We start from the raw sequence: 23,070 nt of genomic DNA, 5'->3' as shown, positions 1-23,070 counted from the left end.
GAGCAGCAATACTCAGACCTCAGTGATTCAGGAGCCAAATTAGCGAGCAACATTACCCCAAAGAGCCCCAGTGATATGAATTCATTGTTTCATTTACTATAGTACTATTCTAATGCAAACAGCATGATGGGGACATATTTAGTGTACACATATATTATTCTCACAGCAAACAGGTTAATAAATTTGTGCACGTTGATAACTTAATTGGTTAATAACATAATAAAAGCCTCCTGATTGGTTAATAACAGGTTGGTTAATAGTGAAATCACCCAGTATTTTAATATCATGTGCTGCAAAGAGCCACAGCAGAGACAGTAAAGACCCACTTGGGGCTCGCGAGCCGCAGGCTGAGTATCACTGGCTCACAGTACAGCTATAAGCTGGCCTCTGCAACCCTTACACAAGCAAAGGGGCTAGAACAGGTGAAATTCACTCCTGTGCATAGGCTAGCACTGGGTATATGCCAGTACTTAATCTGAGCCAGGGCTGAGCCCCGGCACCTCCGGGCCTGGCAGTTCAGAGCCCGGCATCTCCGGGCCTGGCGGTTCAGAGCCTCGGCACCCCTGGGCCTGGCGGTTCAGAGCTCCGGCACCCCTGGGCCTAGCGGTTCAGAGTCCGGCACCTCCGGGCCTGGCGGTTCAGAGCCCCGGCGCCTCCGGGCCTGGCGGTTCAGAGCCCCAGCACCTCTGGGCCCGGCGGTTCAGAGCCCCGGTGGTTCAGAGCCCCGGCGCCTCCGGCCTGGCGGTTCAGAGCCCCGGCGCCTCCGGGCCCGGCGGTTCAGAGCCCGGCACCTCCGGGCCTGACGGTTCAGAGCCCCGGCGGTTCAGAGCCCCAGCACCTCTGGGCTTACTGCATCAGTTATGAATGTAGAAGTTTCTTGAGCCGGGCACCTCTTTCATTACAATTAAGCACTAGCCTATGCCTGGTGTAGGCGGCAGCGAGGCCGGGTGCTGGAGAGATGCATTCCAGCCTAGAACATCCCATCCCAACTGGGATTAGCCCAAGGTGACCTGCAGACTGCCAGACACAGAACCAATCATCTAAACCATTTCCCCATCAGCTTAGATTATGATTTTCAAAAACGAATTTGCAAGCGAGATCAAGCTCAGGTATCTGCTGCACTGAGCCATGTGAACTCGTGGTTCCTGTTTGCGGGAGGTGAGGCTGCAGAACAAAGCATTGGGGCTTGATTGCAGCATTGCACGCCATGCATTGCAGCATGAGTGAAAGGCCTGGTGAGTGAGGCACCTGCTTGGTGGCTGTGACGTGTTAGCTCTGGGTGTTTTGCCACAGCTCAGAAGCAGGCGTGCCACGTGCTTTCAGCCTGCTGCCTGCAGGTTAGAAATGCAGCAGCCCCTTTGCAGGTTTTGCATACGCACGTTCTGTTGCGTGCTGTCCTGCATGCCAGTCAGAATGGCCTGAAACACAACTGTCCTTATGATGGTGGTGCCCCCACCCCCTGCTCTCCCCCCATGACCCCTCCCCACCAGTTCTGCCATTTCAGAGGCTGCTGCCAAATCATTGTGCCTGTGAATTTCTCAGCTTTTCCCTGCTTCAAGGTGATTCCGATCTTCTATTCAAATGTCCCCCCCCCGGGCTCTGAGAGGAACAGGTGATTCTGTCCTTACTGGAGTTTCAGGGAAGCCAATATGTATGTACGTAGCTCCTGGAGTGCCTCGAAGTTCACTGTCCTTCGGGGAGTCCCCCGGAGCAAGGCAGGGCTGAGCTGTGCCCTGGGACATTTCAAGGGGAAGGTGCGGGCCCAGCCATTGGCCTCCTGGCTCCTGGCACACACTACAGCTGAGGCTGGTCTAGGTTAGGTGGCTTGGGGGGTGAATATATCACCCCCCTGAGCAAGGTGAGTGCTGGTGTGGACAGTGCTCTGTCTCCGGCTGCCTCAGCTACCGCTGCTCGCGGGCACTGGCGTCATGACGGCGACGGGAGAACTCTCTCCTCCCCGATCAGCTGAGAGCATCTGCACTCGCTGCGCCGCTGTCAGCTCTGCGGTGTAGCCACCGCCTCAGACTCAACAGCTTTGTGTCCATTCTTCCACAGAAAGGCAGGTGGGGCCCCCGAATCAACTCTACTCAAGTTTGGCCATTTACCGGTGCCCTTTTGTAGGCCACGTCGTTCCGTTTGGCTTTCCCTTCTAGCCCTCATGTGGCTGAGACACAAAGGGCTTTAAAACGCTGTCGAGGACCAAAGTCTGCCCTTCGTTAAACCCACACAGATGCCTGCAGGATTTATCTGGGTGGAGCTGTGGGCAGACTTGGGTGCTGGGAATATGGTGCACCACAGGATTTTCCCAATTACATGCCTGCCAACAGCCCCTCCCTGCCCAAAACAACCCTGCAATTCCATTTATCTGAGTTGATCCTGCAGCTCCGAGAGCAGAATTTGCCCCTCAGTGCACAAACTAGCCATTGGAGGGCTTGTTTCTTCCCCACTCCTCCTCTGGGGCCTGTGGCAGGGGCTGGTTACATTTCCCGTTTGTCTGGGGTTTCCCTGCACGCCAGTGGAGGGGCTGTTGTCGCTGTGCGGTATTGTCCACCCCCAGTGGGAAGGTCTGATTCAGAATAGACGGCTGGCTAGAGCCCCACTGGGATAGCCACAGTAAGAAATGCTAAAGACGATCAGGTTAACTTCAGACACTCCGGTCCTCTCGAATTCAGTGGGCAAAGGAGCAGCACGATGGGCCCAATCCTGTGAGGTGCTTGGCCTCCAATGGGAACTGCACATGCTCTGCCATGGCTCAATCCAGCCAGGTACTGAGCACCCTGTCCCCAGCCCAGGGCAGCACTCAAGCACACGTTTAATTTGAATCATCGGGGTTGTCCTGGTTACTGGAGTGGGGCCATTCTCCCATTGACTTCAATAGCCCTGCTCACGTGGTTCAAGTTGAGGCTCTGCTTAAGTATGTGGCTGGACTGAAGCCCCGGCTCAGCACCCTGCAGGATCATGTCCCAGATGCCCAGCACCCATCAGGGCCGAATTTGTAAGGAATGAAAGTGATTTACTCCCCAGTGTGTGTGGGTGCAGGGTGTGTGAAGAGATTTGTAAATGTTCTCAACAGACATTTGAAATAAAACTTATGAAGATGTTGTGTTTTAAGATCCTAAGGAGGTTCTTTTCAAATTTATGGTGAAATTTTTCCCAGTGGACCCTGGACATCTGAGAGAAGAGTTGACAAGGTACGGTACTGGTTTTCTTTCATTGTCTACATTTTTATTCGCTACTAGAGGCTTTGTAACACAGTCCTCATTGTCTAAAACATTCAGTGTCTGCAGCCAAAAGAAGCCCCCTAGCAATAGTCATTTTGACTATTAGTGCAACTTTATGTGTTGCAAATATTTCTTTCTCTGACCCTCTGTTTAGAAACACAAAAAATTCTGCCTAATCCATCATCTTTATTTGTCCATTAGCCATAGCCATACACAGCATGATTTTTATTTGCTAGGCATGGTTTCGGGTTCCCTGTGATCAGTAAATCTGCTGCAGAATCCTACCTTTTAGTGCAGAATTGTGTTTGGAGAAAACATTACAGACATGAACCAAGTGTAAAACCAATGCAGCGGTTTCATGCAGATTCTTTAGCCAAGCTAAGACAATAGCTCTGAGAGGTGTGAACTGCCCCAGAGTTTGAAGTGTTGCATTCGCTCTGAAACCTACAGTTTGCCATTCAAATGTCAGTGTTATTTCTCTGATAAAGACCCAAGCGACACACCTCATCTCACAATCCCAAACTGCTTCTCACACACTGGGTGTCGAAAGCTTTAGTTGTTCCTGACCCTGCTGCTAAAACTACCAGCGTCTACAATGCTTCTTTACAATGTGTAAAATGAACCTAGTTTAAAATCAGAATTACACCAGGATACTGGCTGATTGTCTGGGTCTACACTGGACCCTGGTAAGTTTACGAATGGGGTTACATGTTAGGGTTTTCTGTGATAGCAGGGGACTGGATTCTAGGGTGGCCAATTGTCCGGTTTTCAACCAGAAAGTCTAGCTAAAAAGGGGACGTGCTGGTGTCTGGTCAGATCTACCGACCGGACACCCAAAGTCCAGTTATTGTGGGTGGGGGAGGTGCCAGGTCATCACCTGTGCCAGCCCCTACTCAGGCAGAGCCGCCTCCTACCTGCATCGGACGGCTGCAGCTACCAGCCCGGCTCTGAAGGCGAGTCCCTCCCTACCACTTTCCCATCATCCCCTTTAACAACTTCTCTTCCCTCTGGAAAACTGTCAGCTCATGTCTTTACTTCTGGGACAGCCTACGAGGCAAGTGACTCCCTCCGCAGGCCCTACCTGCATTGGTTTCGCAGCCATGCTAGCAACAGAGTTCTCGGATTTGAAGCAATCCCTGTCCCTGGTGGTAATGAAAGAACTGTTGGGGGTAAAACAAGAGCCACTTCAACTGAGACTTGACCAGTTCCTTTTAGCCTTTATTCTGGGCGTTTTAAGACAATGCCGTGGTCACCTCGCCATCACATCTACATGCAAAACCCACTATGGCCAGGACAGCGAGTGATGACGTTACCCTTCCCGGGGACAGGGTGACTTTTTCAAATCTCTGCTCTGTTCTTCCCGTGTGTCCTCTCCAGTCGCTTCGGGTCAGTCATTTAGCTTTTCTCCTTGGTTCTGTAACTTTGCCCATCGGCGTACCTTTCTAGTACGACCCCCTCAGTAAACCATTCGCATGCATAAATCCCCTAAACGAATACCCTTTTGCTTAGCTGTCTACATCTGTCCTCCTGCTTTTTGCTGTCAACTCCACTGGCTCCAGCCAATGGTTTTTATCTTACAGCAGGTGTTTATTCTTCTGTCTGGTCTGTTTTTTGCGGGCTTGGGTTTTACTTCTTTGCACAGATGAAGGATTTTACAGCTAAGACACACAAGCCAGTTTCATTGTTACATAACTCTGACGCTGTTACGGCTACGTTCTGAACTCAGCAGAGAGACATACAAAGAGTGAAAATCCCTCTCTCTCTTCTTGTCTATCATAATCATTTCTTGAGCATTCGCTAGTCGCCTGAGCTGCCTAACACACCCCATGACCCTGATCTCTAGGGGAGCCCCTCTGGAAAGCCCTGCGTTCACACGTGGTTGTGAACCAGCATGGCTCGGAGCCCCATGTGAACCACCCGTCCCGTCTCTGTGCTCCGGAAGCGAAAGGAGCCCCTCTCCTGGGACACTGAGCACTCACGGGGTCTGAGCCAGAGCCCATCTGTCTCAGTGGAAACACTCCCATTGACGGCCCTGGGCTCTGGGTCAGGCAGGGGAAATGGGGACAGTTGGACTGGGGCCTCAAAAATGTCTGTAACTGACATGAAATGGGTGGGGGAGGGGCCCCAGTGAACATGATGTGCCCGGGTCCACATTGTCTCTTGCCGGGCCTGCATGTACTGCCTTCCATCTGCGTATCGCCAGGTGACTGATCACCAGCCGCCCGGACCCGGCACTGCCACTTGAGCAGAGGTGGCAGGTGAAGGATCTCAGCTCCTTGCAGGGTTGGGCCTTTCACCGGTGCGAAGCCTAACGGACTCCTGGAGAGTCCCCGTCTAGCAAAGTCCCCACCGCAGGAGATGGGCTGGCTGTGTTTCTTACTAACTAGTCTGAGCTGGGAGCGGGAACGTTTGCTCTCTGTCAGGAACCTGTTCTCTCTTCCTTTGCAGGTATCTCTTTACCCTTCAAATCAAGAGGGACCTGGCAGGCGGGAGGCTCCCCTGCAGTGAGAACAGCGCCGCTTTGCTGGTGTCGCACCTCTTGCAGTGTAAGGACAGACAAGCGTGCTCTGGTTCGACCACACGGGCAGCCTGGGGTGACATTCTCTGGCCTGCGTTATGCAGGAGGTCAGCCTAGGTGATCACAACTGGCCCTGAAAAACGATGTATTGTTCCAAAAGCCCTCATCTAACTATTCACTTCCAAAGCATGGCTTAGCTTACAAACCAACCCCTCTGCTCTGCACCGGATGGCAGGGCAAAGCAGTGGATGTCTGACAAACGCTGCCTGTTTGGCCAGTCCTTGCCCATAGCTGAACCTGACTGCAATAGACTCACTATTATATCCCATCATCTGGCTTTTGCAGCCAGAGGTTTGAGTGAAATCAGCCCAGCATGCTTCAGCGCCGGCCTGGCAGCAGGAGAGCAGGCCTGGCAGCTGGCATGGGGGAACTGCTCTGGGAGAGAGGGTTGCAGGTCAGGGGCGAGTCAGCTTCCACTGAAGTCCCTAGGAATCGTTCCCTGGCTGTGATGGGAGCGAGACCAAGCCCAAAGGTGCCAGTCCAGCAAAGCACTGAAGCAAGGGGGCTTGAGAGCATGTGTAAAGGAAGCCCAAGCCCACGTGCTTGCGGAGGAGGGACGAGTTGCTGAAATGAGTCAAGTTAATGTGTGTTTGCAAAGACGGTTCAGTGCTCAGTGTGCAGCCATTGCCCGGCTGTGTTCCCTGAGCTTTTCGATCGGAAGCATCGGTACAGCTCAGAACAGCAGGGAGGGCGTTACCACAGTGGAAATGGTCTTTGGCTAGCAAGATGGCCCAGGCTATTTAGTGTCCCTTGGGTGACCAGCTCTCAGACTCTCCCACACCGTGGTCCAGCCAGGGATGGCTTGTTCCCTTGGCCTTCAGCCCTCCCCAAGAGTCACTTCATGGAGCCTGCATGGCCTCCCAGCCACAGGGCCAAGGGCCACCATGGTCCAAAATGGAAAGGTTGAGTGAAGGCATCTGGATCTCCAGTCAGAGCCTGACCTCTTGACCCTTAGTCATGTGAGCAATCCTTACTGACACAAGTAAGGTTGGAAGGATGAGGCCTTTAGTCTGGCTTAGCTAGGCCTCGGTCCGCTAAGGGGCTGAGTGCCCCTGATAAGGTGCTGGGTCCCTTCCATGCCCATCAAAGGCCTTGTGGCAGGAAGAGCCCTGTTGTCAGGACCGTGTGTCACTGGTTCTTTGGGCCTGCTCCCATAGAAGCTAACAGCAAAACGCTTACTGACATCAGTGAGACAGGACCTAGACATTCATAGAATCAGGGTTGGAAAGGACCTCAGAGATCATCTAGTCTAGCCCCCTGCTCAGAACATGACCAATTCCCAGACAGATATTTGCCCCAGATCCCTAAATGGCCCCCTCAAGAATTGAACTCACAACCCTGGGTTTAGCAGGCAAATACTCAAACCACTGAGATAACATCACATTTAGGAAGAGCTGGGCAATGGCTTTCTCTGTCTGGACTCTTTCCATCCCCCCACACCATGCCTATGTTCTTGCAGGGATCAGCGAAGTCACTGGTCTCTGATTACTCGCTCAGTTTGCCTGCTGTCGTCTCCTCAATGGGCATTGCTAAATGCCGCTCTTCCTTTCTTTTCATACAGCTGAGCTGGGGGACTTTTATGAAGAAACAGATAAGAAGCACCTGGAGAGCCACCAGTATTTACCCAACCAGAAATATTTAGATGATAAGATCATGCATTATCACCAGAAGCACGTGTGAGCATTTCATCTGCACTTGTGTCCTACTCAGCTCAGAATGTATCTGCTCCTTTCACAGCACGGATGTTAAATACCTATAGCAGAGACTGGTTTATACAGTATGTGGGGGTGCTGTCAGAGGACTTTAGAGGGGCTATTTATTCTAATGTCATTAGACTTATAACCCTCTTCCTTGCCTAGTGGGAAGACGCCAGCTGAGTCGGACGTTCACCTGTTGGACATAGCCAGGAAGTTAGAAATGTATGGGATTAGACCCCACCCCGCAAGTGATGGGGAAGGGACGCAGATCAATCTGGCTGTCACGCACATGGGAGTGCTGGTTTTACGGGTAACAACATTTCCCTTTTAAATTCCTATCGTACGATGCAATGGGACCCTTCTGGAAAAGCTTTTCCTTCCATTCTCATCAAAGGCCTTTTAGCCATACCAGAGCCTACCTGACGTCCTCTTGCACCAAGAAATCACCCTGGGGACGGGACACACTCTGTAGCTAGGCGCTGTAGTGAGTAGATAAGGGAAGTAAACATTTGTTGTTGTAGGCCCCTGTCTGAAATCCAAGCACTTCATTATCTTCATCACTACCCAGCCTGCTAAGAGCTGGGGGGAGATGGTTTTCCTGTCCTAGGACCAAGAATTTTGAGAGTTGGAAATTGTTTCCTATCCTGAAAAGTCAAAAAAATCTCAAAAATAGTCACAAACAAACCAAAAATCTATTTTTTTTTCATTTCCGGTCAATTGAAATGTTTTGTTTCAATTTTAATCTTTTTTTCCCTCCTTTAACCCTTTTCAGCCAAATTAGCTTAAATTTCTAGACAAAAAGTTGTTTTGAACCAAAGAACTGGAATTTTTCATTTTGAAAACGTCCAAACAAAGCGTTTTGAAACGTTCCCCTCAACGTTTGTATAAGCTGGGCAAGCCCTGAACTCTGGCCAGCGGTGACAAATCCCAGCCTACAGCTCCGGACATGGCTTCCCACTGATGTGGGAGGTGGCCGCTTTGAGAAGCTGGGTTGTTTGCCCCTTGTAAACTAGCGTGTTTACGAAGTAAGACGCTCACGTTCCAGGGCAGCGCCACATGTTTCCCATATAATCTTCAAGCAAAAATAGCCATGGAATGGCTCTGCAATTACCTAGTGCTATAATCATGACATCTGAGCAGTGTAACTACATACCTCTGTGTTTCCTGCATGAAGTGGGGCAGCCTTGCCTAGACTAATGCCAACCTGCGAAGCCACTTGTGGTGGAAGAAAATCATCATTACTGGCCCATTGTTAATAACTAGCAGCCTGTGTAGCGCGTTCTAAGGCGAGTGATGCTATGTCTGGCTGTTTAGTCAGCGAGCTAGACACACACACACACACATGTTATAACTGGAGCATAAATGGCTCCTTTAAAGCCCAGTTGTTTTCTATGTAAGAACACAGTGCTTGGTGTCAGAAACGTGACAATCACCAGTTGTGCTGAGGGTTCTTTTCAAAGCTTGCTGCCCCGAGAGAATACATGCTAGAGCAGTACAGGTACGTTCTAGTTAGGTTAATGGCTGAATAATGTACATAACGACTGTGCTGTGCCCATCAGACAGAGGACGGAGCACCCCCGCCGCATTAAGGGCCTGATCCCGCCCCACTGAAATCGACCGGGGTCTAGGCCAGAGCCCATTGAAATTAATGGCAGGCTTTCCAATGACGCCAGGGGGATTTGCGATAAACTTCCATTAACACAGGCTCAGGCCCTGTAGTCGTAGCCTTCCTGGGTGGGTCCAAATCTGCTTGTCTGACATCCCCTCGGAGGCAGGGTAAACGATGTTGGTAAATTGGTGGCACTGTAAAGTGTGCAGGATTTCAGGCCAAATCCTCGGCGCACCATCTACACTCACGGGAGTCAATAGAGGCGGAGCGCATTTTGCCAGCTCAAGGCCCTGGCCGGTAACGATTTGACCATGACCAATGCGTTGTCCTTGCAGGGGAACACAAAGATCAACACATTCAACTGGGCCAAAATTCGGAAACTGAGTTTTAAGAGGAAACATTTTCTAATCAAACTACATGCAAATATCTCTGTAAGTACCACGTTGCCGCCCGCTGCCAGGGTTGAGGATAACGTGTTTGTCTCAAGTGAGGAATAGTTAGCAGGGCTTTGCCAAGGTTGGCGAAAGCTTTTTAACAGTGTGTGTGTGGTGTCACTGGCACCCGAATGTGGCCCTGCCCCCACGCCACCCCTTCTCCCTTTTAAAAGAGGTGGGGCCATGGCCTCCCGTCCCTCCCTGTTCCTGCGCCCCGCCCCAAAGTTCACGTACTTCAAATAAAATGTGCTCCCTTGGGCTGTGTCACTGTTGGGGTGTGGTCTCTCGCTGCACCTCGCTCTTATTTGTCCTGAGAAGTGTCTCCTCACGCTGGTGAAATGTGTGTGTAGCCCAAGGGGCACAGGCCGGCTAGGCCTCCACAATGTGTATATGGAGAACACCTTTGTGGTCCCTGAGTATTTCCAGCCGACAGCCTAGTTAGACATTCAGCTGCCCCAGGCACTGCTGGGGTCAGCCCGCAGCTAGTGGCCCATATACATCAGACCAGGGCCCCTCACCCTGCCCCAATGAGACCCACACCCAGTTTCAGCTCTAAGTCCATTGAGAGACAGGGGTCGCAGGGTTCACAGGCCAGTCCCGCATCACTCTCTGCACAAAGGTGCATGTCTCCATGTGTGAGAAAGTGCTCGTGTTTTCACTATGACTTTGCAACGGGGGTTGACCCTTTGGGTTGTGTTTCACATGTCCGGTTCCCATCCAGGCTTTGTGCAAGGACACCTTAGAGTTTACCATGGCAAGCAGAGATGCGTGCAAAGCGTTTTGGAAGACGTGTGTGGAGTACCATGCTTTTTTTCGACTCTCCGAAGAACCAAAATCCAAGCCCAAAGCCCTCCTGTGCAGCAAAGGTTCAAGTTTCCGCTATAGGTAAATCGTTCGCGCTCACTCCGGTAATACCGAACAGAAAGCGAATGTCTCTTTGCCAGTGTTAGCGGTGTGGTGCAAAGTGGGGGAAGGAAACGTGGCGCTAGCTTGTGCCTTTAGGCACAGCCTGATGAGCACGTAGCCCTGGGAGGGCGGCAGTGGGACAAAGGGTTTGTCTCCCCAGGGATTAAAAACCCCCGTGGCCGGCCCAGGTCAGCTGAAGTGGCGCGAGGGGCTTGGGCGCAGTGATTGCTTTGTAGAGACTCACTCTGGCTCAAGCTCTGGGCCCCTGCGAGAGGGAAGGATCCCAGAGCTCTGGCTCCAGCCTGAGCCTAACGTCTACACAGTGATTCAGTTGGATTGAGCCACGTGCCAGGGCTCTATCCCCGAGAGTCTCCTCCGAGTCGCAGGTCTTGTCTGGCTTCCTCCATTACCCCTGTACCCCCACCCTCTGCACCTTGCCCAGCAGAGCGGGGCCAGGCCGGCCTGAACCTCAGACTCCTTAGGCCAGGCCTGTAGTGCAAGGCATGAGCCAGCCCTGGCCTCTGCGCTGGCTACAGTCACATGCTGTACGGGCAGCACCGTTAGAACCGGTTTTTCACAAGCGTTTTTCTGTCCTTGCCAGCGGCAGAACCCAACGGCAGCTGCTGGAGCACGGGCGCCAGGGGAAGAGGACGAGTGCGCCGTTTGAGAGGTATCGGCGGGGGCGGAGACGGCTTTGTAGCATTTCGTGGGCTGTTTGCAACGGGAAAGTGACCTGTGTGTCTTGGCTTTGCAGGAAACACAACCCGGCTCGGTACCATGAAAGGCAGTGCCGCTCGTCCCCAGACCTCCTCACAGACGTGTCCAAACAGGTACTGCGCTCTCCTCAGTGTCCCTGATGGGAAAAGCCACTGGCCCCCAGGCCTGGGAAATCAGGCCACCGCAGCCTTTGCTGGACTGGAGAGAAAGCATGGGGCAGGGGTCGCTTGCTTAAGGAGTGGGTGGATCGGCTTATGTGGCCTGCATTTTGCAGGAGGTCAGACTAGATGATCATAATGGTCCCTTCTGATCTTGAATTCTAATTCTAATGCTATGAAAGCGGTGGGGCGGGATCCCAGGCTGGGCCATTCCCCAGGTATTTGGGGGGTATGGTGCAGCAGCGACCGGGGGGAGCGCGTGGCCAGTGCTCTGTGAGCTGGGATGTGAACGGCGAAGGAGCGAACCCCAGAGTGGGGCCAGCGCTTGCGTACAACACCACACAGTGTGCGTGGGAAGCGCTGGGTACGTTATCTGCCTCTTGCTCGGTGGTTCGTGCTGCACTGTAATGGGGCATGTGTGCGTAGGACACCACCACTCTGGAGACTTGGTTCCCTCTGCGCTGGGACCCACATTCCCCTGTTTCCCACCTGACCAGGGGGTGTTCATCCCCCCATCCCACCCCGGGTTAGGGTTCTCCTAGTGTCCCAGAGGTGGCTCCTGGCGGGAGGGGAAGGGAAGTGGTGCCACTGAGGGACTTCGCCTCATGCCTCGCCAGCCTCACGGCCACACCCTGCCAAGGTCTGACTGGAACCGCATGGCTCAGGTTGGGCTTTCACTGAGCCCTGCCCTGCCTGTGCTGAGAGCAGAATCTGGCCGCAAGGCGGGTGCGTGCGTGTGAAAGCCCCACCCATTGCTGACAGGTGCCCTCAGGGCGCCTCAAGTGTGTGTGTGGGGGGGGGAACCACCTGGTCTTCGCTGTTTGTAACTGGCCTTGGCTCACCTCTGGAGCCTCCCTGGAGAGCTGGGCTGAGGCAGACGCGGCTTTCGTCTGTTTGCTGGTTTGGGGCTGGTGGGAAGGGGGACTCGACGGGCTACGGAGCAGCATTTATTAATCCGGTTGCTCTTGGGGATGCAATGATTAGAAAGCAATAAAAACGAATAGGAGAGAGAGAGAGAGAGAGAGAGAGAGAGAGAGAGAGAGAGAGAGAGACCCCCTCCTCCCCTTTCCCCTCCCCTAACAGGCCCTGCTGTCTCCCTAGGTTGAAGACCTGCGCCTGGCCTACGGCAGCAGAGCCTGTTACCGGAACACCAACGGGGTCCATGCGTCGGATCCCATGCTGGACAGCAGGCGGCGGAATTCCTCCGTGGAGGTGACGTTCGCAGCGGAGCTGGAGCGCTCCAAGCCTGAAGCTGACCCCAGGCTCCTGCCCTATTCCAAAAGCAGCTCGGCCTTCCCGTTGGCCTACGCCGAGCTGGAGCTGGAGTGGGAGCCGGCCGACGGCTTTGGGCAGCGCCGCCCGCTGACCTCCTTCCAGCCCAGCCACACGCTCGCTGGAAACAGTAAAAGCACCTCGGTGGGCAACATGCGGGAGGTCACCTCCCGGCAGCTGAGCTACACAGATGTGCCCTACGTCCCTTCCGCCAGCCAGCCGCTGGAGACGACGCCTCCGCAAGTGTTCTTCTACGTGGACAGGCCTCCCCCGGGACCACGCCTCACGCCAGCCGCCGCCGAGGAAGCAGGGAGGGGGCTGAGTGGCCCTGGCCCCATGTCAATGAAACCTCCCAAGAGATGGCCAGGCCCGGCCCGGATGAAGGAGCTGCAGCCCGAGGCCTTGCCCAGGACTTGCTGTGTTAACAGGCACCTGGAAGAGGAGAGCAGAGCCCTGGCTGGGGCTTTTGACTACAGCATTCAAGAGCAACTGCCCAGAAGATCCTGGAGCCAGTCCGATATGAAAACCATCCATTTCCCATCTGGGTCGGAGTTCAGGCCGCTGGGCCCTTGCCCTGCTCTGAGCAGTAGAAAAGCGAGTATCTTACGGTCCGTGCTCGCCCAGCAAGGGCTGTCCATCGCAGCTCCACGCCCGGCCGAACGCGGCGTGGCCAGCGGGACCGAGTCCAGCGACTCCGACCCGGAGCTCCTGAACGCCGATTACTACTCTCTGTATGGCCGGGTAGGAAAGTCGCCCCTGGCCCGGGTGCGTCTGTCCTCGGGCAGCCTCCAGCTGGAGGAGGAGGATGAAGAGGTGGCCTTTGCGACAAGCAGCGCAGAAGCAAGGACTTCAATGGGCACGTCCAGTTATTTCACGTAACCGTCTCCAATCGGCTTGAGAGCGCGGAGATTTCCAAAGCCAGCTTGAAGGAACAGGAAAGTCATTTTTGTGTGGTGCTGCTCCCTCCTCCTTGCTAAGCGTTGTGACGGGCTGGTGTTGCGTGAGTACAATCAGCTGTAGAGACTGTGTTAATGCACGACAGGGGAGCTCTAGGACCTAAAGATCTAGGCAACAGGCAAGAAAAAAGTAGCCAACAGCGGGCACCCCAGCAAAATCTCTTACATCGAGGTTCTCAACCAACAGGGGTCAGCTAGTCCGGCCACTGGGCTCACCCCAACTGCGCAATGGCAAGCAAGCGCCAGTCAGTTCATGGCTTCTGGGGAACAAGGGTCCCGATGCATGAAAGGTGGAGAACCACTGTCCAACAGCACGCCCACAGAAACGTCACCTCCGTGCTCCTCCGCGAGGGGCATAGATTAAATGTAAGCTGCTAAAATGTCTGTTTCTAAGGGCGAGAGAGCGAGACCCCAAGCTGGCCCGAATGCCACTGGGAGCCGGTTTGGGAAGACTGGTGAGTGCGCTAAGCGAACGTTTGTAATGGCAGCTCCATATGCCCCAGCTCCTGATCACAACGGAACCCACTCTGTGACGCCAGCCGCTTGGATTTTGACGCTGCCACCTAATTCACGCTGGCGAGGAGCGCCTCTCTTCTCACCAAAGCTGGTGCAGCAGAGAGCCTGGCCCAAGCCTCTAGCCAGGTTGGCTCCAGTACGTCGGAGTTGCAGCCCAGTGTGTTGGCCACCGGCACCCAGATTTGTGTAGGGAGCGAATGCCGCCTCTTCCCCAGCCAGAGCATCTTCCGCCAAAGACGCCGCCGAGACACAGATTTTGTACGTCTGTTTGTCAGTCGTTTTTGGTGGCTGCCCTGCAGGCTGCCCCCGCCTGCGGTGAGGCGGGAAGGTACTTCCCATTACAACTGACCGTGTCTTTGCCACTCACGTCCACCTCTCTCCTTCCTTCCGCTAAGGGACAGCATGTGGCCATACAAGCACTGCCTGGTGTGGGCCCAAACCTGGGAGGAGACACACGTTGAGCTCCCAGAGACACAGGCTTCTCAACCCCTCAATTCAAGAGACCGGGGCGGAATCACTGAGGGGAACGCGAGAACACTTCAGGCTGGCTGAACTCTCCCGCCCGTCAGTAGTGAATAGACCAGCCGACGCACAAACACGGTGCTCACCTGGAATAACCTGTAACGGGGGAGTGCTGTGCAGCCGGACAGGCTCCCAGTGGCACTCCCAAGTTGCAAAGTAAGACACTGTGGTTACTAGAGAAGGCCAAAAAAAAAAGGAACATATTTTTGCAAAAAAATGTTGCCTTTTTTTTGTGTGGAAAAATTTCAGATATTGATGTTTTCTGACCAGCTTTTGTATTTACCAACCACAGGGCCAGGAAAGTGGCAATACCTGGTCTGAACCTGGTATTTTAATTGTTAAAACATCTAATTTTCCCTGAAACCCAGCGAAACCTTTCTAAGGAAAAAAAATAAAAAATAAAAAGTCCAAGAGAGCCAAGCAGAGCGCGAGCCGGGTGCTGGGAGATGCTGGCGTGCTCTCTGCCCAGCCCTGTAGGCCGCAACCGTAAGGGAAGGCTGGAAAGTGCCCTGGCGGTGCTCTGGGCGGGGTCTCACACTTGCCTGGCAAGGAGCAAGCAAACCAGGCTGTCGGGCTGCGTGCTAGAGTGGCTTTGCTGGGCACACTCCTGGTGGGGAAAGACGCACACATCAAGTGAACGGGCAAGACAACTGGGGTTAGCAGGATGCGGCCCACCCTGTATTTTTCAAGCTCCCATCTTCGTGCTGTAGTTTTGGAAGCTGGACACTAAAACAAACGACCCGCCCCAGACACACACACTGCTTTTTTTTAGGCACAGCAGAAGCACCCGCGGCCCAGGGGCACCTACGCCTCAGCCAATGTAGGAATCCCCAGGCGTTTAGCTTCCTTCTCATTGCTCCAGCAAGGGTCACCCACCGGCCGCACAGCAGGGGCGGGTTAAACCTGGAGATCACAATCCTGCACCTCCTCCACAGAGCGGCCCCGCCGGTTCCTGTCCCCCTGCCAGCTGCCATTTTCTCCACACACACACACACACACACACACACACACACACACACACACACTCTCTCTCTCTCTCTCTCTCTCTCTCTCTCTCTCTCTCTCTGGATGGGCTGTCTCACTGCTTGACGCAGCAAAACTCTTGGTTGGATTTCTAAAGGGACCCCCCCAAGGGAACATGTTACAGAAAGTGGCATCTCCTTAGCCCCAAGGGCCCTGAGGTTGACCCCATAGAGCGCCTCCTTCAGGGCCTGAGGTGCTCTGAGTATTTTGACTCTCAGGCAGAGGCGGATTAAGATTTATTGGGGTCCTGGGTACAGAGAACATTTGCCCCCCCAAATCCTCCCTGCCATGGAGTCCTGCCCTCTGCTCCTCCCCGTCCCCCAAGGCCATGCCCCCCTGACTGGCCAGAGGCTGAGCCGTGGTTAGAGCTGCCCACAGAGCCCAGCTCCTGGGGGGCTGCCCTCAGGCCCCCACTCCCAGGCCAGGTGGAAGGCCTGGGGCTCCCCGCTGCTGCCCAGGCTCCCTGGGTGGCTCGTGCTACAGCCTAGGGCAGCGATCCCCAAACTGTGGAGCACACCACCCTGGCAGGGCTCGGGGCGGGGAGGTCCCCCCCCACAAGGGAATGGGCTGTGCCTGGTGGCGGAGGTGGAGAGGAGAGGAGAGGAGGGGGTGATAACTGGCAACGTTTGGGGACCCCCAGCCTAGCAATTGCATATGGCCAGTTTTGGCCCCGGACAGCCCAACGTTTTTGGCAAAACTGGGCATTTGTTCCGTTGCCACCTGCTCAGCAGAGGTGTGCGCGGTAGGGCCGCTCCCCGGGCTGCTCAGCCCACTGGCAGAAACGGCTTTACCGGCAGCCCTGCAACCCCCTGCAGCGTGCCTGTGAGTGACAGTCGCACCCGCCGAGTACACCCCTTTGTGCAGCTCAGGGCCAGCTCGGCTGTGCATGAAAATGGAGGAGCGGGGGCGGGGGAATTAGTCAATTTGCCACACGCCCCCCCGCCTCCCAATACATGTATTTGTGACACTTTGGCAACATTGCTGACATTTGTTTCGTTTGTCACCAAAGTGTCTCTTTTTTGAGGGATTAAGCAAATTATCAAAAAAAATGTAGTGGAAACAATTGTTCATTTAGCTTAAAAAAACAACAGCCACATACCTCCACCCCCCTCCCACCCCACCCTGCTTTCAGCGACCGGACACGGCTGCTGCTGCCCAGTTTGATGGAAACAAACGCAGTGTGGGGGTTTGTGAGTGTGTGAGAGAAAACTATCGCCAAGGCCCAAACCCTGGCCCCACTGGGCACGCCCCGAGCACTGCGCTTAGCTGTGTGGGGCCGGGGCTGAGCAGGGCAAACTCGGTGCATGGCACAGCCACTGTACGGGCGCGACATGCCCAGGGCGGCGGTGGAGGAACACCCCATTGACACGCCTAGTGCAGTTCAGCCTGCCGGGTGCGTCCCCCTCCATGGGGCCCAGCTGCGGGCTGCCTCTGGCAGGCGAGCGCCTCGCCTACCCGCCCCCACCCGCTCCTGGGTGGAAGGGGAGCCCTGCCCAGCTGCCGCCTGCTCCATGGCGGGTGCACACCTGTTGGCCCCGCACTGGGCCCGGCCGGGCGATGGCTCCACTGCCGACAGACACCGCTGGCTGCCCAGGTGAGTTGCCAAATTACTTAGTGCAGAAAACTGACCCACCACTGCGCCGCCCCTGCTCTGCCCTGTCCCTGAGGCCCCCGCGCCCTCCATTTCCCCCCGCCCTCGCTCACGTGCTCATTTTCACTGGGCTGGGGCAGAGAGGTGGGGCACTGGCTGGGGGGATGGAGCCAGGAAGGAGGGGCATTTGGGGTGCAGGAGGGGACTCGTGGCTCGGGGGGGGCTGAGGCGTTTGGAGTGATGGGGGTATGGGATGGGCTTCGGGGTGCGGGCTCTGGGTGGTGCTCACCTCAGGCGGCTCCCGGGCAGAGGCAACATGTAGCTTCAGAGCCTAGCAGAGGGGTGGCCAGGGGGCTCTGCGCGCAGGCACCGCGGCTGCAGCTCCCATTAGCTGTGGTTCCTGGCTAATGGGATCTGTGGCACTGGGACTCCGGGTCGGGGGCAGCGCAAGGAGCCCCCATGGCCACCTCTTCGCCTAGGAGCCGGCGGGACATGCTGGTGGCTTCCCAGGAGCCACAGGGAGTCTGCCAGCCCTGCTATGCCATCAACTGGATGTTTACCAGGCCGGGTGGCAGTGGTGACAGGAGCCACCAGTGTCCCTTTTCGACTGGGTGTTGCCGTCAAAAAAAAACCAGTCACCTGGCAACCCCGTGGCGCCGTGCCAGCTGACTCAGCCTTGTGGGGCTTAGGTTAAGGGTCTGGTTAGTTGAGCTGCAACCCAAATGCTGGGCCCCCTCCCACCTGGCAGGAGCCTGCGCTCCAGCCCAAATGTCTGCAGCACAATTAACCAGCCCCTTGGCCTGAGCCTGCGCCAGCCGCGGGTGTCTAAGCGCACGTCCCATAGGGCCCTGGAGGCCAAGGGCTTTGCCCTCGCTCCCTGCCAGCTCTTGCTGCAGCCCTTGGTTACGAGCTGCTCTCAGGGCCGGGGCGCCCGTTTAGGCGACCTAGGAGGTTGCCTAGGGCGCTGGGATTTCGGGAGCGCATTTTCTTCGGCAGCGACCGCAGCAGCTGGATCTTCGGCCGCCCTGCTCGCCGCCGGCATTTAGGTGGAGGGAGCTGGGGTGGGGGGTGTCGCGGGGAGGGCCACCTGCAGCAAGTAATGGGCGGGGAGGGGCGGCATGCAGGGGAACTCCCCGCCCTGAGCACGCCGTCGCCGCTTCACTTCTCCCGGCTCCCAGGCTTGCGGTGCCTAAGCTGATTGGCCCCGCAAGCCTGGGAGGCAGGCGAAGTGAAGCGGCGAGAGCGTGCTCGGGGTGCTCGTGCGCAGAGCGGGGTGAGCTGGGGGGGGGTGCCTCAGAGCGGAGGGTGGGGAGCTGCAGCAAGGGGGGACCTCAGAGAGGTGGGGGGAGGGGGGGCGCAAGGTGGAAGTTTTGCCTAGGGTGCGAAACATCCTTGCACCAGCCCTGGCTGCTCTCCCCTCATGGGTAGCCAGGGGCCAGGCTAAGGGGGCACTGACAGGCAGCAAAGCAGGCCCCTCTGTCACAATCCCTCACGGTCTCAACAAACCAGGGCAATTCCTTAACAAAAAACCTTGTGACACGGCTTTCAGGTTGCCAGGTTGCACCTGTGATTCACCCACAACAAAGACGCTGGCAACAGGACACTGACACCTCGGATGTGCGCAACCAGAATATGATGTTTAGCCACCCAGGAATGGCGTCTCCCCGTCCTCCCCGCCAACAATGCTCTGCCCCCGTCACTCAATGCTTTAACGTGTCCCCACACAGACGCGTAACCCTCCTCCCCGGAGGCCCCAGGGAGCTGGCATTACCGCACCCCCTGACTGAGAACACCTGATGGAGCACCCTGGAGAAACGGTTCTTCACAGAGGTCGTGGGCACATGAACAATAGGGCAGCTTTGGGCATCACTCTTAGGACCGGGCTAGCTAAGACGACAGTAAATAGCATGGACTATATTAATCCATGGGCCGCCCACACCGTGAATGCTGCGGTACAGGTCTGGTCGCCCCACATCTGATAGATTAGAAAGATGGCACTAGCCATGGTTGGGGGATGGCCCAGCTTGCCTCTGAGGAGAGATGAAAATGGCTGGGACTGTTCAGCTTATGGGGAATGATAGCGCTCGAGGACATCATGAATGGTGTGGATGAGGCAGCGTTATTTACTGCTTCACGTAACACAGGAACCTGGGGGTGGGGGGTGGGGCGTCACGTCACCTGATGACACTGCTAGGCAGATGGTTTAAAACAACAAAAAAGGAAGTGTGGCGTCACACAACGCACAGTCAGCCTGTGGCACTTTTTGCCGCAGGATGTTGTGAAGGCAAAAACTGTAAATGGGTTTTAAAAAGAATGACAAAGTTCCTGAAGGATGGGTCTATCAATGGCTATTAGCCAAGGCTGGAACCCCAAGGTCTGGGTGTCCCTAAACCTCTCACTGCCAGAAGCTAGGCCTGGATCACTCATTAATTGCTCTGTTAATTGCCTTTGAAGCATCTGGCACTGGCCCCTCTCAGAAGACGGGATAATGGGCTCGCTGGACCTTTGGCCTGACCCCCGCTGACCAGTTGTGCTGTATGGTAGGGTGGAAGAGACGACCTACCTTTCTCCTCTATTACTGACACATCACCCCCATGGGACCTGTGCTGCCCGTGAGGCGGAACTGTGAGCCTGGTGACAAGCCCGCCTCATGTCTGGCAACCAGCTGCAAGTCCCGTGTGGCTCCCATACCGAGCCCAGGGCGCATGGATAGGGGCCATGATGCAGAGTTGGGCTGGGCCCACAGCAAGCAGCAGCTTTGCTAGGGACCTCAGGAGGACCAACTCCCTGCTCAAAGCAGAACCAATCCCCAGACAGATTTTTACCCCAGTTCCCTAAACTGCCCTCTCAAGGATTGAACTCACAACCCTGGGTTTAGCAGGCCAATGCTCAAAGCACTGAGCTACTGCCATTGCCAAGCAGTGGTGTTCAAGGTGGAGGATGGAAGCCCGTTTCCTAACTGCATTTCCTGGTATTTTAAGGTGGGGGGGTTGGTTTGAGCCTAGTTCCTGGGTTGCACAAGTATGTGTGTGGGAGGGGCAAGGCACTGCTCCCGTCTCAACGCCCCTTTCACTGGGAGACCAGTTCGAGCAGCTGAGCTTCCTTCAAAACAGATGGTTTCTCACAGATCCCTGGCGAATTCCAGGTTCTTTCCTGGCTGTCATGGCAGCATCAGGTACAGCACCAACGTTAGCGCAGGGCGAAACGTGGATTCGCACGTCGTGGCAGGAGTGCTCGAGGTTAAAGGTAGCCTGCGCCTAAGCTGTGGCCCTGTGTGTATGGTTTTATAAGCTGCACTGGGCAGGGCCTTGCAGAGGGGATGCCCCTCTTGAGCCCAGCACTGGCAGGCACTGCTCCATTGACAGCAGTGTTGTGGTGCATGTATGCCAGGTCTATTTGTAACATGCCTTGCTCCAGCATCTAGCCCTTCATCCGATAGGGCTGCTAATAGAGAGAAAACCCAACAGGCTCCAGCAACCCCCCTTTATTGCAATGAACTCAGAGCCCCCTGCCCCCCCCCCCCACAATTGCACCTGGCCAGGATTTACCCAGTGCGGGGTGCTATATGGTGGCTTAAAGGCAGTTACCTATGCTGGAAGTGGCAGGGGCTGGATAACTGCTTTTCCAGTTCTAGGGCCTGTTGGTAGAGGTTTGGGGGTGGGGGTGTTTCCCCAGTGGCTGCCCCAGCTCTGCACAAACAGCCGGCACAGCAGACCTTGAGCAAACTGCCCAATGACCACAAGATCTGTTAAGGTGCGAAGGCTCCAGGCCCAGTTAACTGTTGACAAAGCAAGGTAATAGCACCTGGTAGATGCTACGAGGGTACTAAGACATGTACGCCCATGACAGTGGACAGAGCTCAGTCAATGGTGGGACTTTCCATTCCCCCCTCCGCTGGACAAAGATACTCCCCCTGAGATGCATCTTTATACCCCAATACAAACACGTTACAGCCTGCCTCTGACATAGTTAGTCACGGCCTTGCCGTCGCTAGTTATCATCTTGTACATGTTGGCTTAAGTAAAACATTTTTATTACGTAGTTATCCTGACCTTATCTTTTAGGAGGGGTCAGTGTGTTCCTGTTATCCTTGGGGAACGTTTTCGTACCATCCTTGACAGTGGGATGTTCTGGTACCACTTGATATCAGGATGTGTTTGCATGAGCAGTCTGTGACTAGGACGTCTTAGGAATGTGTATTTTTGCAATAATAGCCCTGTTCTTGCCAGATTCTGTGAGCAGGTCCTGCCTCATACCAGGCCTCTGATACAAGGGCTCGTGTCTCAGGCTCTCTTCCTACTACAGGGCCAAGTTCTCAGGTGCATAGGTTACATTTGCCACTTTTCCCCAGAACCTAACCTCACGAACACAAACTTAGATCAGAGGCAGGGCTGCTCCGACTTGTGCTGGCAGTAACAGGCCGCTAGAGCTGCCGAGCCTGCCCAGGATCACCTGAGCATAGCACGACTCCACACACCTGTCCTCCTTCCCACAGCCTGCTCCCACAATGCACCATTCTTGCATGAGAGAAGCACTACCTGATGCTCCAAGGTGGGGATGAGGATCTAGGCACTTGTCTTTGCATCCAGTTTCAGCACAGGATAGATTACGTAACTCGACAGAGTAACAACGTACACACAGCACTGTACGAACTTCCTCCCCTTGCCTTATCCACATATCCTTCTTCTATTTTAAAATAGAATTTGTGGCCACCCAGAATTCTGACAAGCTCCACTCTGCAGAACGCATGACAAGCCTGCACTTGTGTGTATAACTGGAAAGGTTCCAGCCACATGGGCTCGGAGGGTGAAGCATTTTAAAACAACAAACAAACAACAGCAACATACCAGCTGATCTCAGAGAGGTGGTGTATTAAGGGCCCAACTGGAGGCATCTGAACATGGGTAGGCAAACCTGAAATCTCTTCTAGCCCAGGTGTGGGGGAAATATTGGCAGAGGTTCAGAGGAAGGAACAGAAGGGCTGCCCTAGGTCAGTTTTATCCATAGTATAGTTGCACACTGCAACTCTCTCTCATCCACCTCCAAGGAGGGGAATAGGGGCTGACAGCAACGGCAGGAACAACTGACAGGAGAAAGACAAGACAATCCTGAAAAACGAGGGAAAGGAGAGGGGTGTCTGGATTAATTGCACTGAGATCAGGAAATTTTAAGGGTCTTATTTCAGATTTTCCCTTCACTGCACTGGGGTCTGGAGTTCATGTTGTGACTCATGTGCTCTGCACAGGAACAAGCAGAAGGTTCCAACTGGAAACAAATCGCTCCCGGCAAATGAGAGAAAAAACAGGGATATTGCTGCCAAATCAAGTTAGTTTTTTTAATTGTACCTGGGCCTCTGCCTAAATTACCTTTCCCTCCGCTCATTACATATGGGGGTGTATAAACCCTTGCTCATGGGCATTACACCATGGAATGACTGAAAGTGGCACTAGAAAAAATTTCCTGCTACCTGCAGCTGTTGGGGCTGTCATATCCTTGCCAACCAAAAGGAGATTCAGGAAACTCCAGGCAAACCAAAGGGATACACTAACCTCAGCACGTCGTTCACATACTCAAAAATATTACCGATAGCTGGTGTTATCAATGTGGGTGTTCGAGAGCAGCGTTCGCTTCAGACAGGACCATCCTGATTATCCCCGGAAATGGAGTGATCATGTCACTATCCGTGACAGACCGGACAGACAGAGAATGTTGGCGTGGTTGTTCCCCACACCCGCCATGCTTACTGGCCAGTATTTGCCATGCTTTTGGTTGACTCTCCGCCCTGCCGATGACTTGCCCCACCCACCCATGACAAAGAGAGGACTCCTCAAGGCTGGTGACTTCTACAGCTCTTCTAAATGTAACTAGAT

General features: G+C 54.7%; 1 protein-coding gene across 1 annotated transcript in view; it reads left to right on the top strand.

The window, feature by feature from the left end:
- FRMD7 (FERM domain containing 7) overlaps positions 1 to 14,989 on the top strand; it is a 49,149-nt gene extending 34,160 nt beyond the window's left edge. The window contains exons 5-13 of the mRNA XM_045030375.1: positions 3,158 to 3,191; positions 5,670 to 5,767; positions 7,361 to 7,475; positions 7,659 to 7,806; positions 9,441 to 9,536; positions 10,261 to 10,424; positions 11,047 to 11,115; positions 11,200 to 11,275; positions 12,422 to 14,989. Of these exons, the coding sequence (XP_044886310.1) occupies positions 3,158 to 3,191; positions 5,670 to 5,767; positions 7,361 to 7,475; positions 7,659 to 7,806; positions 9,441 to 9,536; positions 10,261 to 10,424; positions 11,047 to 11,115; positions 11,200 to 11,275; positions 12,422 to 13,471 (1,850 nt within the window). The 3' untranslated portion in view covers positions 13,472 to 14,989. The remainder of the gene's footprint in view (positions 1 to 3,157; positions 3,192 to 5,669; positions 5,768 to 7,360; positions 7,476 to 7,658; positions 7,807 to 9,440; positions 9,537 to 10,260; positions 10,425 to 11,046; positions 11,116 to 11,199; positions 11,276 to 12,421) is intronic.
- Positions 14,990 to 23,070: the final 8,081 nt, after the last annotated feature.

The sequence above is a fragment of the Mauremys mutica genome, chromosome 9 (genome assembly GCF_020497125.1).
Source record: "Mauremys mutica isolate MM-2020 ecotype Southern chromosome 9, ASM2049712v1, whole genome shotgun sequence".
In the NCBI taxonomy this organism is placed as follows: Eukaryota; Metazoa; Chordata; order Testudines; family Geoemydidae; genus Mauremys; species Mauremys mutica.
The sequence above is the reverse complement of the archived record's forward strand: the minus strand, read 5'-3'. Positions and strand labels throughout refer to the sequence as shown.